The 19750-nt window shown below is 38.1% G+C and overlaps 1 protein-coding gene across 1 annotated transcript in view; it reads left to right on the top strand.

Moving 5' to 3' along the window:
* TBC1D30 (TBC1 domain family member 30) overlaps positions 1–19750 on the top strand; it is a 243469-nt gene that overhangs the window by 159790 nt on the left and 63929 nt on the right. The window contains exon 6 of the mRNA XM_053716858.1: positions 10125–10310. Coding sequence (XP_053572833.1) covers positions 10125–10310 — 186 coding nt within the window. The remainder of the gene's footprint in view (positions 1–10124; positions 10311–19750) is intronic.

Below are 19750 nucleotides of genomic sequence, written 5' to 3'. Positions count from 1 at the left end.
CAAATAAATTCTTTCCAAATCAGACAATGTGATTGTCTGGATTTGTTTCCACGTTTTGTCTCTCATAGTTGAGGTATACCAATGATGAAAATTACAGGCCTCTCTCATCTTTTTAAGTGGGATAACTTGCACAATTGGTGGCTGACTAAATACTTTTTTGCCCCACTGTATATCAGCACTTTCAATAAGGTTGTTACTAATGACCTTTCCAGACTCTGGGACACCAAAAAAGGGGTTTGGGTAAACAAATACAATGACAACTTGACCAAATTAGAAAGATTCACGCTCTCTAACCTAAAAGCTGATACAAGTATCATCATTAGAGCAGCGGATAAGGGTGGGTGGGGGGGGTGTTTTACAGAACAGGTCAGATTACCTCAAGGAAGCATTTAACATTTTAAAAGATACAGATACATATAGAAAATTAACATTCAACCCAACAGAAAAATTCACAAAGGAGCTTTCAGAAATATTAAAGTTAGCAAAAACAGATAGCGCTATTACTAAAGATGAATACCACTTCCTTTTAGAATCACAACCAAGTATACCAATATTATACCACTTGCCCAAAGTACATAAATCTCTTAGCAATCCCCTGGGTAGGCCCATCATTTCGGGGATTGGTTCACTCACTAATAATTTATCTATTTACATAGATTTTTTCCTACAATTAACAGTGAAAAAGATCCCTTCATATATGATATACAACCCATGTAATAAACCTCTTAGAAGGATTAACTTGGCATAAAGAATACAGTTGGCTTACTTGCGACGTGACTGCACTTTACACTTGCATCCCCCACTGATTGGGTCTTGAATTGACAAACATGGCCCCCCAACAATTAGAGTTTCTAGTATCTGGTATTTATTTCATACTAGATCATAATTATTTTGAATTTGAAAAAACATTTTATTTACAGACACAGGGGACTGCAATGGGCACTACTTTTGCTCCCTCATATGCAAACATCTATATGGCTCATTTTGAACATCATTACATCTGGAGCAATAACCCCTTTAAAGATAACATTATACACTATCATCGTTATATTGATGACGTGATCATAATTTGGAAAGAAGGGGATTCTAACACCTTCAATTTTATAGAACATATAAATAACAACAATATGAATTTGAAATTCACGTCCAATAGCCATAAGGAGCAAATTGACTTCTTAGACCTTACCTTATTTGTATCTGATAACAAAGTAGCCATAAAAAATTTCAGAAAACCTACTGATAGAAATGGCTTTCTCAATGCCAGAAGTGGACACCTACCTAGGTGGAAACGTAACATCCCATTAGGTCAATACCAAAGGGTTAAATGAAATTGCACCTTTCACTCCGACTATATAAAAGAATCAGAAATATTCGACAAAAGATTTCTGGACAAATGATATGACAGCATTCTTCTAACACAAGTCAAAGACAAAGTACAGCTCATGAATAGAAACACTATGCTAGTACCACCCACAGAAAATATTGCCCAGAAACCAGACAATAGTACTAGGTTCATCACAACCTTCAGTCAGGGTAGTAAGGCAATTGAACACATCCTCAATTCACATTGGAGTATACTCAAAGCAGATCCAGTTTTGGGTCCAACATTTCCCAATAAACCTACCATCACTTAGAAGAAAAATAAAGATCTCAAGAACATCTTAGCACCATCTAAACTAAGATTTGAAACTCGACAAAAACCTTCTAACACCAATAAACCAAATACATGGTTACGGCCACGAAAGGGAACCAGAAAATATGGTGTCCCACGATGTGGGATGTGTGCACATATTTGTTCGAATACCAATTTTTATAATTATAACAATACTAAAGAATATCGCATTCAAAAATGCTTCACATGTAGCTCAACATACGTAATTTATCTGTTAACCTGTAGTTGTAATCTGTTATATATAGGACGTACAAAAAGAACCATCCGTAAGAGGTTCAGTGAACACAAATACAATATCAACCATGAACTAGATACATAGTGTGCCCCATCATTTCAAAATAAAACATAACTCTAATCCTGACAGTTTGAAAGTAAAAATTCTGGAAAGTATACCACTAAACAAATTTTCTAACAGATTAAGGATTCTCCTCCAAAGAGAGACGTTTTGGATCCATGAACTGGATACTTTGGCTCCAAAAGGTCTCAATATAGATTTAGAGTTAAATGCTTTCATGTGATAAAATTCACCTTACCATCAAAATTCACATTTCTGTGCCTTTTACTAAAGAAATGTTAATTATATGCTCTATATGAATATCATCTGGGCCTTCCAACAGCAAAAAAAATAAGGGCTACATGTTTCATGACTTTACAATCTAAAGATTCATTATTGGGATTGTGTTTATCTTAATGATATTCTCCTGAGTTTTAAGTTTTACTTATCACCATTATTTCCTTCTAATAGCAGTGATAGTCCACAAAACATTAATAAACCTATGGGAATACTAGGAGGAGGCAAAGAAACCCCAAACAGAACACTGAAGTATCCCTTCCACTACCCTCTCAGTAGTTCTTTGCCTCATGTAATGGTAGAGAGAGGTGCTCCACTGAAGATTATGAATTTGATCATGAAGATTATGATATTATGATCTCATCCTGCAAGAGAGAGCTGGGGAGATGTTCACCCATGTAATTCTCTTGGAAGAGTTTTGGTATGTGCTAGCTACTGGTTGTCGCAGCTACTATACGCTAGACTCCCTGTAGGGCAAAACATTGTAAGTTACACTAGTTTCCCTGAGCTATTGTTGGTAAGTCTTGTGGTAACACTTCCCTCTCTCATGGCAAGTTACCTAATAAAGCAGGTGGATACAAACTGGTTGCCATTACTCAAGGGGCTTTTTATTCAAAATCCAGAAGGAGTTCACAGCTGGACCTCAAGACAGAGGTCAGTTTCTGAGGGAAGCTGTTTGCGCAGCAATGGCACGGGGTCCTCTGACTGGACTTGATGTACAGACCCAATGCATGCCACTGTCAGATGATTCGGAGAGCTTCATAACCCGCCTTACTCACTGCACTAGTCTGTTTCACCGGTATAGTAGAACTGGTGACATTTATTTCCACAGGGCTGTGATCGATGCACTGGGATTACAGAGGGCCTGCGGTGGTGGGTGTGACTATTTCCCACTGCAGGCAGCACTTTCATGCCATTTCCGCCTAGAAGTTATTGAGCAGCAGTGAGATTAAGCCTGTCACGGACGTGGTGAGATGCTCTAAACTGAGCATTGTGGTACAGTAGATTTGAAGGTAAAACCTTGGGGATCCTAGCTCTGGGGCCCACAGAGTGTTAATCCCTTCCATTTAATTACCGTTAGTGGGGTTAATTCTGATTACTGTACATGTCCTTTATGGATGGCTCTATGCTGGAAGCTAGTCAGGAGACTTGCTCCACTCCCTCTTTTGATACAAATAAATGTATGCTGTGCAGGATGAATACAGTGTGTCCTCCAGCACTTTTATGCAGCTCATGCCTGTCAGCTGTCCTGCAGTCTCATTCAGGGGGCCCCGGTATGCAGGTGGCAGGGGGATCTCTGCAGTACCAATCTACTCCAGGAAGTTCTTCGGACTCTCAGACTTCAGGGTGTATGGATATGCATTTATTATAGCCGCAGACGGCGACTCAAAACTCAAAACATGCAGTACTCTGCGACCCTAACACACAAACTCCTGCAGGAGATAGCCTCCCCATGATTTTGAAGCCCAGTTGCAATCTGCGGTTTCTGCTGCCATTAGCGCCGTACAAATTGCAGGGAAAAGGAAGGCTAAACATAGTTTATCTGATGCTAGAGTAACATCAAACTTTAGAACATGGCAGATGCCCCATTGTAAGCCAAAAGGTAAGATTGTATATGAAAACAGTCTTATCTTTAGCCCTTGGTCAGGTCAATTGTTGTTAGGTATCAGGGTTTCTCTAGTCTCTACCAAGTCATCAATGCTTGGCATTTAATTTTTAAATTGATTTCAGTTTACGATAATCATAAGAGAATTTAATTTTTCCATCAGGTTTTGATAGAAGTACAATCGGACTACTCCAGTCACTTTGAGATTCCTCAATAATGCCCAAATCTAACATTTTCCTAACTTCTTTTTTAATTGCCTTATTATGGGCTTCAGGTATTCTGTAGGGCTTAACGTTAATCTTTTTCCCTGGTTCTGTTACAATGCCATGTTTGGTAGCAACATTAGTTCTACCTGGTATTGTGGAAATTACTTCTTTATTTATTCTGAGGAACTTTTACCTCTTGTTTAAAATGTACAGACAAGGTTCCTGAAATGTAACTTCAGGTTCACTTTTATCTTCAACAGTACAAGCTTTTACTTTTGTAGTAACAAGGACCTCCCTTTCTTTCCAAGTCTTCAATGAATTAACATATATTTGCTCCTCCAGTCTACCCGGTTGCCTTACTTTATAATTAAATTCACCTGTTACATGGATTTCAGCCAGGGGATATAATTCTAGGGGCCTTGCCATTCTTCTTGTTGTAACTTTTTGTTGGGCCTTTTTCCATATGCCCGTTAACTATAGATTTCCCATCTTTGTCAACCTTTCACAACATAGCTTTTAAGGTTTTATTGAACTTATCAAGTAAACAATCAGTTTGTGGGTGGTACACAGAGGTTTTTAACTGCTTAATGTTCAGGGTACTCCATTCATATCACAGGAATTATGTAAGTTCCTTATTCAGGATCTCTTTAAGTATCCCAACCCAGCTAAACATTTGCATTCATTCTTATCAATGGATTTTGCTTAGGTTGTTGGCATGGGTATTGCCTCTGGACAACTGGTAGAATAGTCTAGTATTACCAAAATGTACTGATGCCGTAACGGACTTTACAATTGTCCCCACAAAATCCATTGCAATATGTTCAAATGGAACTTCTATAAAAGTTAAGGGCACTAAGGGACTGCGGTAAGCACTAAATGGAGCAGTAAGCTGATATTCATGGCACGAAGAATAATAATTTGATGTTGCTGCAAAAACACCAGGCCAATAAAAATTTATGAGACTTCTCTCTTGTCTTTTCCACCCCTAGATGGCCCTGCAATAGGCAAGATTTATCACAGTGTGCTGATAGGCTTGTGGTACCAATTGCTATGTCATCTCTGAGCCTTTTTTTTTTCTTCAACACAAAGGCCTAGATTTGGAGTTTTGTCGGTAACGACCTGCGTAGCTAACGCCAGCTTTTTTCTGGCCGCACCATAAAAATAACTCTGGTATTGAGAGTCCACATAAAGGCTGCGTTAGGCTCCAAAAAAGGAGCGTAGAGCATTTTTAACGCAGCTTCAACTCTCAATACCAGAGTTGCTTACGCAAGCGGCCAGCCTCAAAAACGTGCTCGTGCACGATTCCCCCATAGAAAACAATGGGGCTGTTTGAGCTGAAAAAAAACCTAACACCTGCAAAAAAGCCGCGTTCAGCTCTAAACGCAGCCCCATTGTTTGCTATGCGGAAACACCTCCTAAGTCTGCACCTAACACCCTAACATGTACCCCGAGTCTAAACACCCCTAACCTTACACTTATTAACCCCTAATCTGCCGCCCCCGCTATCGCTGACACCTGCATTTTATTTTTAACCCCTAATCTGCCGCTCCGTAAACCGCCGCTACTTACATTATCCTTATGTACCCCTAATCTGCTGCCCCTAACACCGCCGACCCCTATATTATATTTATTAACCCCTAATCTGCCCCCCACAACGTCGCCTCCACCTGCCTACACTTATTAACCCCTAATCTGCCGAGCGGACCTGAGCGCTACTATAATAAAGTTATTAACCCCTAATCCGCCTCACTAACCCTATAATAAATAGTATTAACCCCTATTCTGCCCTCCATAACATCGCCGACACCTAACTTCAATTATTAACCCCTAATCTGCCGACTGGAGCTCACCGCTATTCTAATAAATGGATTAACCCCTAAAGCTAAGTCTAACCCTAACACTAACACCCCCCTAAATTAAATATAATTTTAATCTAACGAAATTAATTAACTCTTATTAAATAAATTATTCCTATTTAAAGCTAAATACTTACCTGTAAAATAAACCCTAATATAGCTACAATATAAATTATACTTACATTGTAGCTATTTTAGGATTAATATTTATTTTAAAGGCAACTTTGTAATTATTTTAACCAGGTACAATAGCTATTAAATGGTTAAGAACTATTTAATAGTTACCTAGTTAAAATAATTACAAAATTACCTGTAAAATAAATCCTAACCTAAGTTACAATTAAACCTAACACTATACTATCATTAAATTAATTAAATAAAATACCTACAATTACCTACAATTAAACCTAACACTACACTATCAATACATTAATTAAATACAATATCTACAAATAACTACAATGAAATAAACTAACTAAAGTACAAAAAATAAAAAAGAACTAAGTTACAAAAAATAAAAAAAATCTACAAACATAAGAAAAATATTACAACAATTTTAAACTAATTACACCTACTCTAAGCCCCCTAATAAAACAACAAAGCCCCCCAAAATAAAAAATGCCCTACCCTATTCTAAATTACTAAAGTTAAAAGCTCTTTTACCTTACCAGCCCTGAACAGGGCCCTTTGCGGGGCATGCCCCAAGAAGTTCAGCTCTTTTGCCTGTAAAAAAAACAATACAATACCCCCCCCAACATTACAACCCACCAACCACATACCCCTAATCTAACCCAAACCCCCCTTAAATAAACCTAACACTAAGCCCCTGAAGATCATCCTACCTTGTCTTCACCTCACCAGGTATCACCGATCCGTCCTGGCTCCAAAATCTTCATCCAACCCAAGCGGGGGTTGGCGATCCATCATCCGGTGGCTGAAGAGGTCCAGAAGAGGCTCCAAAGTCTTCATCCTATCCGGGAAGAAGAGGCAATCCGGACCGGCAACCATCTTGATCCAAGCGGCATCTTCTATCTTCATCCGATGACGACCGGCTCCATCCTGAAGACCTCCACCGCGGACCCATCTTCTTCCGGCGACGTCCAACTGAAGAATGACGGTTCCTTTAAGGGACGTCATCCAAGATGGCGTCCCTCGAATTCCGATTGGCTGATAGGATTCTATCAGATTGAGCTCGCATTCTATTGGCTGTTCCGATCAGCCAATAGAATGCAAGCTCAATCTGATTGGATCAGCCAATCGGATTGAACTTGATTCTGATTGGCTGATTCCATCAGCCAATCAGAATATTCCTACCTTAATTCCGATTGGCTGATAGAATCCTATCAGCCAATCGGAATTCGAGGGACGCCATCTTGGATGACGTCCCTTAAAGGAACAGTCATTCTTCAGTTGGACGTCGCCGGAAGAAGATGGGTCCGCGGTGGAGGTCTTCAGGATGGAGCCGGTCGTCATCGGATGAAGATAGAAGATGCCGCTTGGATCAAGATGGTTGCCGGTCCGGATCGCCTCTTCTTCCCGGATAGGATGAAGACTTTGGAGCCTCTTCTGGACCTCTTCAGCCACCGGATGATGGATCGCCAACCCCCGCTTGGGTTGGATGAAGATTTTGGAGCCAGGACGGATCGGTGATACCTGGTGAGGTGAAGACAAGGTAGGATGATCTTCAGGGACTTAGTGTTAGGTTTATTTAAGGGGGGTTTGGGTTAGATTAGGGGTATGTGGTTGGTGGGTTGTAATGTTGGGGGGGGGGGTATTGTATGTTTTTTTTTACAGGCAAAAGAGCTGAACTTCTTGGGGCATGCCCCGCAAAGGGCCCTGTTCAGGGCTGGTAAGGTAAAAGAGCTTTTAACTTTAGTAATTTAGAATAGGGTAGGGCATTTTTTATTTTGGGGGGCTTTGTTGTTTTATTAGGGGGCTTAGAGTAGGTGTAATTAGTTTAAAATTGTTGTAATATTTTCTTATGTTTGTAGATTTTTTTTTATTTTTTGTAACTTAGTTCTTTTTTATTTTTTGTACTTTAGTTAGTTTATTTCATTGTAGTTATTTGTAGATATTGTATTTAATTAATGTATTGATAGTGTAGTGTTAGGTTTAATTGTAGGTAATTGTAGGTATTTTATTTAATTAATTTAATGATAGTATAGTGTTAGGTTTAATTGTAACTTAGGTTAAGATTTATTTTACAGGTAATTTTGTAATTATTTTAACTAGGTAACTATTAAATAGTTCTTAACTATTTAATAGCTATTGTACCTGGTTAAAATAATTACAAAGTTGCCTTTAAAATAAATATTAATCCTAAAATAGCTACAATGTAATTATAATTTATATTGTAGCTATATTAGGGTTTATTTTACAGGTAAGTATTTAACTTTAAATAGGAATAATTTATTTAATAAGAGTTAATTAATTTCGTTAGATTAAAATTATATTTAATTTAGGGGGGTGTTAGTGTTAGGGTTAGACTTAGCTTTAGCGGTTAATCCATTTATTAGAATAGCGGTGAGCTCCGGTCGGCAGATTAGGGGTTAATAATTGAAGTTAGGTGTCGGCGATGTTAGGGAGGGCAGATTAGGGGTTAATTCTATTTATTATAGGGTTAGTGAGGCGGATTAGGGGTTAATAACTTTATAATAGTAGCGGTGTGGTCCGCTCGGCAGATTAGGGGTTAATAAGTGTAGGCAGGTGGAGGCGACGTTGAGGGGCAGCAGATTAGGGGTACATAGCTATAATGTAGGTGGCGGCGCTTTGCGGTCGGCAGATTAGGGGTTAATTTTTGTAGGTAGCTGGCGGCGACTTTGTGGGGGGCAGATTAGGGGTTAATAAATATACAGGGGTTGGCGGTGTTAGGGGCAGCAGATTAGGGGTACATAAGTATAACGTAGGTGGCGGTCGGCAGATTAGGGGTTAAAAAAATTTAATCGAGTGGCGGCGATGTGGGGGGGGCCTCGGTTTAGGGGTACATAGGTAGTTTATGGGTGTTAGTGTACTTTAGAGTACAGTAGTTAAGAGCTTTATGAACCGGCGTTAGCCCAAAAAGCTCTTAACTACTGACTTTTTTACTGCGGCTGGAGTTTTGTCGTTAGATGTCTAACGCTCACTTCAGACACGACTTTAAATACCGGAGTTAGAAAGATCCCATTGAAAAGATAGGATACGCAATTGACGTAAGGGGATCTTCGGTATGGAAAAGTTGCGGCTGAAAAGTGAGCGTTAGACCCTATTTTGAGTGACTCCAAATACCGGAGTTAGCCTAAAACCAGCGTTAGGAGCCTCTAACGCTGGTTTTCACGGCTAACGCCAAACTCCAAATCTAGGCCAAAGTAAATAATCTACCTCAAAATAAGAATATGTAAGAGGCTTGTCTGGATTAAGCTGTGAACCTTTTCTAAGCAAGCTAATATCTCTGCTAAATTTGGATCAGATCACACTGCACTTTTAAAGATAACTGGGTTGACTTCCAACTCATTTTGTCTTATGTTTTGTTCTGCACTATTAAGTAACCCAGAACAAACTGATTGAGGGTCATCACCAACTAATGCTTTCCTAGGAGTTAACTGTTTATTTACAGTCTCATAGTTATCTAGTTCGTCACTCAAAATGTCAGCAAATGGAAATTCAAATGTGCGGTTCTGATGGCTCAGCAGTAGATTTCCCAGCAATGGTCCATAGGCCCAAATTTTTTTTAAAATCTCTTCCCATAATTATACAAACCCAACTCAACACTTTACAGAGCCACACTGGGTTTTAATAACTACTACACAATATTTCTCTTAATTGATACATTTTAATTAAGGTTCATGTTTGTAATCCAATTTAAGAATTTAAATTAATTCACTGATATGTTTCCACAATTATGAGGTTCCCCTATTTTCCCAGATTTAGCAAAGCAAACCCAAACTATTTGACAATGATTTTTTTTTTTCTCATAGATTTTTAAAATCGTATTGTATAAATGTTTTTGGTTTTTATCTTTTTTGGTTAGTCAACAATGGATCAACATAGAAGTGAAAATAAGTAATAATTAAAGATAGCTGACACTGAAATTAGCAGTAAAATAAAATTTAAAATGATTTAAAATCTCACAAAATAGAGAGAGATGAATAAATAGCAATAATTAGCCCACCCAATAGAAAATAGTTAACTGCATGAGAAATCTAAATATGTATATATGTTTTGGTTGTTTTCCTAGGATCTTCACAGAACAGGTTGCAGCTCCTATTGTGGTCAAGAGGGAGAACAAGATCGAGTGGTGTTAAAGCGGGTGCTGTTGGCCTATGCCAGGTGGAACAAATCTGTTGGATACTGCCAAGGGTTCAATATCCTGGCTGCACTTATACTGGAGGTGATGGAAGGGAACGAAGGCGATGCACTAAAGGTGTGTATGCTTGTTCAAATGCATTGGGAATTCTAGTATCCCTTTTATTAAAAAAATGTATTTAATATAATTACATAGATAAAGTTGACCTGAGCAGGTTGTACCCTTGTATATCTATGTTTTACTCCAGGACTCTTGGCTGTGTTTTCAAAAACTATTATATGTTTTATCTGAAGTTTGTAGAAATGCCAGTATCTAGCCAGGAAACTCCATAAAGGTAATTGCTGTGTTTAAAACCGTATGTGGAAGCAAAAACCATGAGATATTGAATACCTAAATTGCATATCTTACCATATGTGTGTGTGTGTATGTATAATATGTGTATATATGTATATATATATATATATATATATATATATATATATGTGTGTGTGTGTGTATGTATAATATGTGTATATATGTATGTATATATATATATATGTGTGTGTGTATATATATATATATATATATATATATATTTCTTTCATGTAATTAGCAAGAGTCCATGAGCTAGTGACGTATGGGATATACATTCCTACCAGGAGGGGCAAAGTTTCCCAAACCTCAAAATGCCTATAAATACACCCCTCACCACACCCATAAATCAGTTTTACAAACTTTGCCTCCTATGGAGGTGGTGAAGTAAGTTTGTGCTAGATTCTACGTTGATATGCGCTCCGCAGCAGGTTGGAGCCCGGTTTTCCTCTCAGCGTGCAGTGAATGTCAGAGGGATGTGAAGAGAGTATTGCCTGTTTGAATTCAATGATCTCCTTCTACGGGGTCTATTTCATAGGTTCTCTGTTATCGGTCGTAGAGATTCATCTCTTACCTCCCTTTTCAGATCGACGATATACTCTTATATATACCATTACCTCTGCTGATTCTCGTTTCAGTACTGGTTTGGCTTTCTACAAACATGTAGATGAGTGTCCTGGGGTAAGTAAGTCTTATTTTCTGTGACACTCTAAAGCTATGGTTGGGCACTTTTTTAAAGTTCTAAATATATGTATTCAAACATTTATTTGCCTTGACTCAGAATGTTCAACATTCCTTTTTTTCAGACAGTCAGTTTCATATTTGGGATAATGCATTTGAATCAATCATTTTTCATATCTTAAAAATTTGACTTTTTCCCTGTGGGCTGTTAGGCTTGCGGGGGCTGCAAATGCTTCATTTTATTGCGTCATTCTTGGCGCAGACTTTTTTGGCGCAAAAAATCTTTTCTGTTTCTGGCGTCATACGTGTCGCCGGAAGTTGCGTCATTTTTTGACGTTCTTTTGCGCCAAAAATGTCGGCGTTCCGGATGTGGCATCATTTTGGCGCCAAAAGCATTTAGGCGCCAAATAATGTGGGCGTCTTATTTGGCGCTAAAAAAATATGGGCGTCTCTTTTGTCTCCACATTATTTAAGTCTCATTTTTTCATTGCTTCTGGTTGCTAGAAGTTTGTTCTTTGGCATTTTTTCCCATTCCTGAAACTGTCATTTAAGGAATTTGATCAATTTTGCTTTATATGTTTTTTCTCTTACATATTGCAAGATGTCTCACGTTGCATCTGAGTCAGAAGATACTTCAGGAAAATCGCTGTCTGGTGCTGGAACTACCAAAGCTAAGTGTATCTGCTGTAAACTTTTGGTAGCTGTTCCTCCAGCTGTTGTTTGTATTAAATGTCATGACAAACTTGTTAATGCAGATAATATTTCCTTTAGTAAAGTACCATTACCTGTTGCAGTTCCAACAACATCTAATGTTCAGAGTGTTCCTGATAACATAAGAGATTTTGTTTCTGAATCCATTAAGAAGGCTATGTCTGTTATTCCTCCTTCTAGTAAACACAAAAAATCTTTTAAAGCTTCTCGTTATCCAGATGAATTTTTAAATGAACATCATCATTCTGATTCTAATGATTCTTCTGGTTCAGAGGATTCTATCTCAGAGGATGATGCTGATAAATCTTCATATTTATTTAAAATGGAATTTATTCGTTCTTTACTTAAAGAAGTTTTAGTTGCTTTAGAAATTGAGGATTCTGGTCCTCTTGATACTAAATCTAAACGTTTAGACAAGGTCTTTAAATCTCCTGTGGTTATTCCAGTAGTTTTTCCTGTTCCTGGTGCTATTTCTGAAGTAATTTCCAGAGAATGGAATAATTTGGGTAATTCATTTACTCCCTCTAAACGTTTTAAGCAATTATATCCTGTGCCGTCCGACAGATTCGAGTTTTGGGACAAAATCCCTAAAGTTGATGGGGCTATTTCTACCCTTGCTAAACGTACTACTATTCCTACGGCAGATGGTACTTCCTTTAAGGATCCTTTAGATAGGAAAATTGAATCCTTTCTAAGAAAAGCTTATCTGTGTTCAGGTAATCTTCTTAGACCTGCTATATCATTGGCTGATGTTGCTGCAGCTTCAACTTTTTGGTTGGAAACTTTAGCGCAACAAGTAACAGATCATGATTCTCATAATATTATTATTCTTCTTCAACATGCTAATAATTTTATCTGTGATGCCATTTTTGATATTATCAGAGTTGATGTCAGGTTTATGTCTCTAGCTATTTTAGCTAGAAGAGCTTTATGGCTTAAAACTTGGAATGCTGATATGTCTTCTAAATCGACTCTACTTTCCCTTTCTTTCCAGGGTAATAAATTATTTGGTTCTCAGTTGGATTCTATTATCTCAACTGTTACTGGTGGGAAAGGATCTTTTTTACCACAGGATAAAAAATCTAAAGGTAAAAACAGGGCTAATAATCGTTTTCTGAAATGTGTTTCAGATCTAGAGTTGGCTGGAGTAATTATGCCAGTTCCAGTTTTGGAACAGGGGCTGGGGTTTTATTCGAATCTCTTCATTGTACCAAAGAAGGAGAATTCCTTCAGACCAGTTCTGGATCTAAAAATATTGAATCGTTATGTAAGGATACCAACATTCAAAATGGTAACTGTAAGGACTATCTTGCCTTTTGTTCAGCAAGGGCATTATATGTCTACAATAGATTTACAAGATGCATATCTGCATATTCCGATTCATCCAGCTCACTATCAGTTCCTGAGATTCTCTTTCCTGGACAAGCATTACCAGTTTGTGGCTCTGCCGTTTGGCCTAGCTACAGCTCCAAGAATTTTTACAAAGGTTCTCGGTGCCCTTCTGTCTGTAATCAGAGAACAGGGTATTGTGGTATTTCCATATTTGGACGATATCTTGGTACTTGCTCAGTCTTCACATTTAGCTGAATCTCATACGAATCGACTTGTGTTGTTTCTTCAAGATCATGGTTGGAGGATCAATTCACTAAAAAGTTCATTGATTCCTCAGACAAGGGTAACCTTTTTGGGTTTCCAGATAGATTCAGTGTCCATGACTCTGTCTTTGACAGACAAGAGACGTCTAAAATTGATTTCAGCTTGTCGAAACCTTCAGTCACAATCATTCCCTTCGGTAGCCTTATGCATGGAAATTCTAGGTCTTATGACTGCTGCATCGGACGCGATCCCCTTTGCTCGTTTTCACATGCGACCTCTTCAGCTCTGTATGCTGAACCAATGGTGCAGGGATTACACAAAGATATCTCAATTAATATCTTTAAAACCGATTGTACGACATTCTCTGACGTGGTGGACAGATCACCATCGTTTAATTCAGGGGGCTTCTTTTGTTCTTCCGACCTGGACTATAATCTCAACAGATGCAAGTCTTACAGGTTGGGGAGCTGTGTGGGGGTCTCTGACGGCACAAGGGGTTTGGGAATCTCAGGAGGTGAGATTACCGATCAATATTTTGGAACTCCGTGCAATTTTCAGAGCTCTTCAGTCTTGGCCTCTTCTGAAGAGAGAGTCGTTCATTTGTTTTCAGACAGACAATGTCACAACTGTGGCATACATCAATCATCAAGGAGGGACTCACAGTCCTCTGGCTATGAAAGAAGTATCTCGAATTCTGGTTTGGGCGGAATCCAGCTCCTGTCTAATCTCTGCGGTTCATATCCCAGGTATAGACAATTGGGAAGCGGATTATCTCAGTCGCCAAACGTTACATCCGGGCGAATGGTCTCTTCACCCAGAGGTATTTCTTCAGATTGTTCAAATGTGGGAACTCCCAGAAATAGATCTGATGGCTTCTCATCTAAACAAGAAACTTCCCAGGTATCTGTCCAGATCCCGGGATCCTCAGGCGGAGGCAGTGGATGCATTATCACTTCCTTGGAAGTATCATCCTGCCTATATCTTTCCGCCTCTAGTTCTTCTTCCAAGAGTAATCTCCAAGATTCTGAAGGAATGCTCGTTTGTTCTGCTGGTAGCTCCAGCATGGCCTCACAGGTTTTGGTATGCGGATCTTGTCCGGATGGCCTCTTGCCAGCCATGGACTCTTCCGTTAAGACCAGACCTTCTGTCGCAAGGTCCTTTCTTCCATCAGGATCTCAAATCCTTAAATTTAAAGGTATGGAGATTGAACGCTTGATTCTTGGTCAAAGAGGTTTCTCTGACTCTGTGATTAATACTATGTTACAGGCTCGTAAATCTGTATCTAAAGAGATATATTATAGAGTCTGGAAGACTTATATTTCTTGGTGTCTTTCTCATCATTTTTCCTGGCATTCTTTTAGAATTCCGAGAATTTTACAGTTTCTTCAGGATGGTTTAGATAAAGGTTTGTCCGCAAGTTCCTTGAAAGGACAAATCTCTGCTCTTTCTGTTCTTTTTCACAGAAAGATTGCTAATCTTCCTGATATTCATTGTTTTGTACAAGCTTTGGTTCGTATCAAACCTGTCATTAAGTCTATTTCTCCTCCTTGGAGTTTGAATTTGGTTCTGGGGGCTCTTCAAGCTCCTCCTTTTGAACCCATGCATTCATTGGACATTAAATTACTTTCTTGGAAAGTTTTGTTCCTTTTGGCCATCTCTTCTGCCAGAAGAGTTTCTGAATTATCTGCTCTTTCTTGTGAGTCTCCTTTTCTGATTTTTCATCAGGATAAGGCGGTGTTGCGAACTTCTTTTGAATTTTTACCTAAGGTTGTGAATTCCAACAACATTAGTAGAGAAATTGTGGTTCCTTCATTATGTCCTAATCCTAAGAATTCTAAGGAGAAATCGTTGCATTCTTTGGATGTTGTTAGAGCTTTGAAATATTATGTTGAAGCTACTAAGTCTTTCCGAAAGACTTCTAGTCTATTTGTCATCTTTTCCGGTTCTAGAAAAGGTCAGAAAGCTTCTGCCATTTCTTTGGCATCTTGGTTGAAATCCTTAATTCACCATGCTTATGTCGAGTCGGGTAAAACTCCGCCTCAAAGGATTACAGCTCATTCTACTAGGTCAGTTTCTACTTCCTGGGCGTTTAGGAATGAGGCTTCGGTTGATCAGATTTGCAAAGCAGCAACCTGGTCCTCTTTGCATACTTTTACTAAATTCTACCATTTTGATGTGTTTTCTTCTTCTGAAGCAGTTTTTGGTAGAAAAGTACTTCAGGCAGCGGTTTCAGTTTGAATCTTCTGCTTATGTTTTCATTAAACTTTATTTTGGGTGTGGATTATTTTCAGCAGGAATTGGCTGTCTTTATTTTATCCCTCCCTCTCTAGTGACTCTTGCGTGGAAAGATCCACATCTTGGGTAGTCATTATCCCATACGTCACTAGCTCACGGACTCTTGCTAATTACATGAAAGAAAACATAATTTATGTAAGAACTTACCTGATAAATTCATTTCTTTCATATTAGCAAGAGTCCATGAGGCCCACCCTTTTTGTGGTGGTTATGTTTTTTTTTATAAAGCACAACTATTCCAATTCCTTATTTTATATGCTTTCGCACTTTTTTTATCACCCCACTTCTTGACTATTCGTTAAACTGATTTGTGGGTGTGGTGAGGGGTGTATTTATAGGCATTTTAAGGTTTGGGAAACTTTGCCCCTCCTGGTAGGAATGTATATCCCATACGTCACTAGCTCATGGACTCTTGCTAATATGAAAGAAATGAATTTATCAGGTAAGTTCTTACATAAATTATGTTATATATATATATATATATATATATATATATATATATGTATGTGTGTATGTATATATATGTATATATATATATGTATGTATGTATATATATGTATGTATGTATATATATGTATATGTATATATATGTATGTATGTATATATATTATGTATATATATATATATATATATCACACACACACACACACACACACACACACACACACACACACACACACACACACACACACACACACACACATATATATATATATATATATATATATATATATATATATATATATATATATATATATATAAAATGTGTGTGTGTGTATATGTATATGTGTATATATATATATATATATATATATATATATATACATACACATTTTATATATATATATATATATATGTGTGTGTGTGTGTGTATATATATATATATATATATATATATGTGTGTGTATATATATATATATATATATATGTCATTGTGTACTTAATTTGCATATATTACCCAGAATCCTTTGCTGCATTGGAAATAATGTAATTCAGAGGTTTTCTGTCGGAAAACAAGCCTCTGGGCCTGTCTAGATTTGTGTAATGAACTACACAATGAGTTTTTATTTATTTATTTATTTTTATATATATATATATATATCACTCAAAAAAAATAAAAAAAAAATATATATATGTATATACAGGGAGTGCCGAATTATTAGGCAAGTTGTATTTTTGAAGATTAATTTTATTATTGAACAACAACCATGTTCTCAATGAACCCAAAAAACTCATTAATATCAAAATTGAATAGTTTTGGAAGTAGTTTTTAGTTTGTTTTTAGTTATAGCTATTTTAGGGGGATATCTGTGTGTGCAGGTGACTATTACTGTGCATAATTATTAGGCAACTTAACAAAAAACAAATATATACCCATTTCAATTATTTATTTTTACCAGTGAAACCAATATAACATCTCAACATTCACAAATATACATTTCTGACATTCAAAAAAAAACAAAAACAAATCAGTGACCAATATAGCCACCTTTGCAAGGACACTCAAAAGCCTGCCATCCATGGATTCTGTCAGCGTTTTGATCTGTTCACCATCAACATTGCGTGCAGCAGCAACCACAGCCTCCCAGACACTGTTCAGAGAGGTGTACTGTTTTCCCTCCTTGTAAATCTCACATTTGATGATGGACCACAGGTTCTCAATGGGGAATCATTAGATTTTCTTCTTTTATACCCTTTCTTGCCAGCCACGCTGTGGAGTACTTGGACGCGTGTGATGGAGCATTGTCCTGCATGAAAATCATGTTTTTCTTGAAGGATGCAGACTTCTTCCTGTACCACTGCTTGAAGAAGGTGTCTTCCAGAAACTGGCAGTAGGACTGGGAGTTGAGCTTGACTCCATCCTCAACCCGAAAAGGCCCCACAAGCTCATCTTTGATGATACCAGCCCAAACCAGTACTCCACCTCCACCTTGCTGGCGTCTGAGTCGGACTGGAGCTCTCTGCCCTTTACCAATCCAGCCACGGGCCCATCCATCTGGCCCATCAAGACTCACTCTCATTTCATCAGTCCATAAATCCTTAGAAAAATCAGTCTTGAGATATTTCTTGGCCCAGTCTTGACGTTTCAGCTTGTGTGTCTTGTTCAGTGGTGGTCGTCTTTCAGCCTTTCTTACCTTGGCCATGTCTCTGAGTATTGCACACCTTGTGCTTTTGGGCACTCCAGTGATGTTGCAGCTCTGAAATATGGCCAAACTGGTGGCAAGTGGCATCTTGGCAGCTGCACGCTTGACTTTTCTCAGTTCATGGGCAGTTATTTTGCGCCTTGGTTTTTCCACACGCTTCTTGCGACCCTGTTGACTATTTTGAATGAAACGCTTGATTGTTCGATGATCACGCTTCAGAAGCTTTGTAATTTTAAGAGTGCTGCATCCCTCTGCAAGATATCTCACTATTTTTGACTTTTCTGAGCCTGTCAAGTCCTTCTTTTGACCCATTTTGCCAAAGGAAAGGAAGTTGCCTAATAATTGTGCACACCTGATATAGGGTGTTGATGTCAGTAGACCACACCCCTTCTCATTACAGAGATATACATCACCTAATATGCTTAATTGGTAGTAGGCTTTCGAGCCTATACAGCTTGGAGTAAGAGAACATGCATAAAGAGGATGATGTGGTCAAAATACTAATTTGCCTAATAATTCTGCACTCCCTGTATGTGTGTGTGTGTGTGTGTGTGTGTGTGTATATATATATATATATATATATATATATATATATATATATATATATATATATATATATATATATATATATATATATATATATATATTGTAACAGGGACACTTTTAACCACGGTCTTCTAGGGTACAAATGCAGCACAGGACAGTCCACTGTAGTTTAAAAGGCTTTATTTTTCACAGCAACAACAAACAGGCAGTTCATTTTCAAAAGAGGGAAATCTTTCCTCTGCAGCAATGTTAAGTACTTTTTGTAAATATCAGTACTTTCAAGTATGTTCCAGCACTTCACAGCATTCCACAAGAGCTTTGTCAAAATAATGTCCTTTTACAGTTCACAGGAACAAAAGTCTTTTAACACAGTGTAACAAACACACACCAGCTTCTGTAGCTGTGTAACTCTCTGCCAAGGCCTAAGTGAGGCTGCTATTTAATCCCTCACAACTTCTAATTAGCTACACCTGTGATTAGCTGCTGGACAGCTTCACAGCTGTCTGGGATAATGGCCCACCCTCTCTCCAATTATCCCAAACCCCAGGGACCCAGAACACAGTTTATCAACTGCATAATCAAATACACACTCTTTCTCCCTGGGGTTTTAACTGAAAGGAGAAATAGCATGTACAATGCCTGGTCTTAAATATCTTCCATTTATAACCAGGCCTTGTTTTCTGTTATGTGTATATATATATATATATATATATATATATATATATATATTTCGACCCCATGAGGGGTCTTCTTCAAGACAACTATGATTTCTCCAACATAGGTGTGTCCGGTCCACGGCGTCATCCTTACTTGTGGGATATTCTCTTCCCCAACAGGAAATGGCAAAGAGCCCAGCAAAGCTGGTCACATGATCCCTCCTAGGCTCCGCCTACCCCAGTCATTCTCTTTGCCGTTGCACAGGCAACATCTCCACGGAGATGGTTAAGAGTTTTTTGGTGTTTAAATGTAGTTTTTATTCTTCAATCAAGTGTTTGTTATTTTAAAATAGTGCTGGTATGTACTATTTACTCTGAAACAGAAAAGAGATGAAGATTTCTGTTTGTAAGAGGAAGATGATTTTAGCAAACGTTACTAAAATCGATTGCTGTTTCCACACAGGACTGTTGAGATGAAGTAACTTCAGTTGGGGGAAACAGTTGGCAGACTTTTCTGCTTGAGGTATGACTGGCCACATTTCTAACAAGACTATGTAATGCTGGAAGGCTGTCATTT

The sequence above is a fragment of the Bombina bombina genome, chromosome 6 (assembly GCF_027579735.1).
Source record: "Bombina bombina isolate aBomBom1 chromosome 6, aBomBom1.pri, whole genome shotgun sequence".
NCBI classification, from domain to species: domain Eukaryota; kingdom Metazoa; phylum Chordata; class Amphibia; order Anura; family Bombinatoridae; genus Bombina; species Bombina bombina.
Note: the sequence above shows the minus strand (reverse complement) of the source record. Positions and strands in the feature narration are given on the sequence as shown.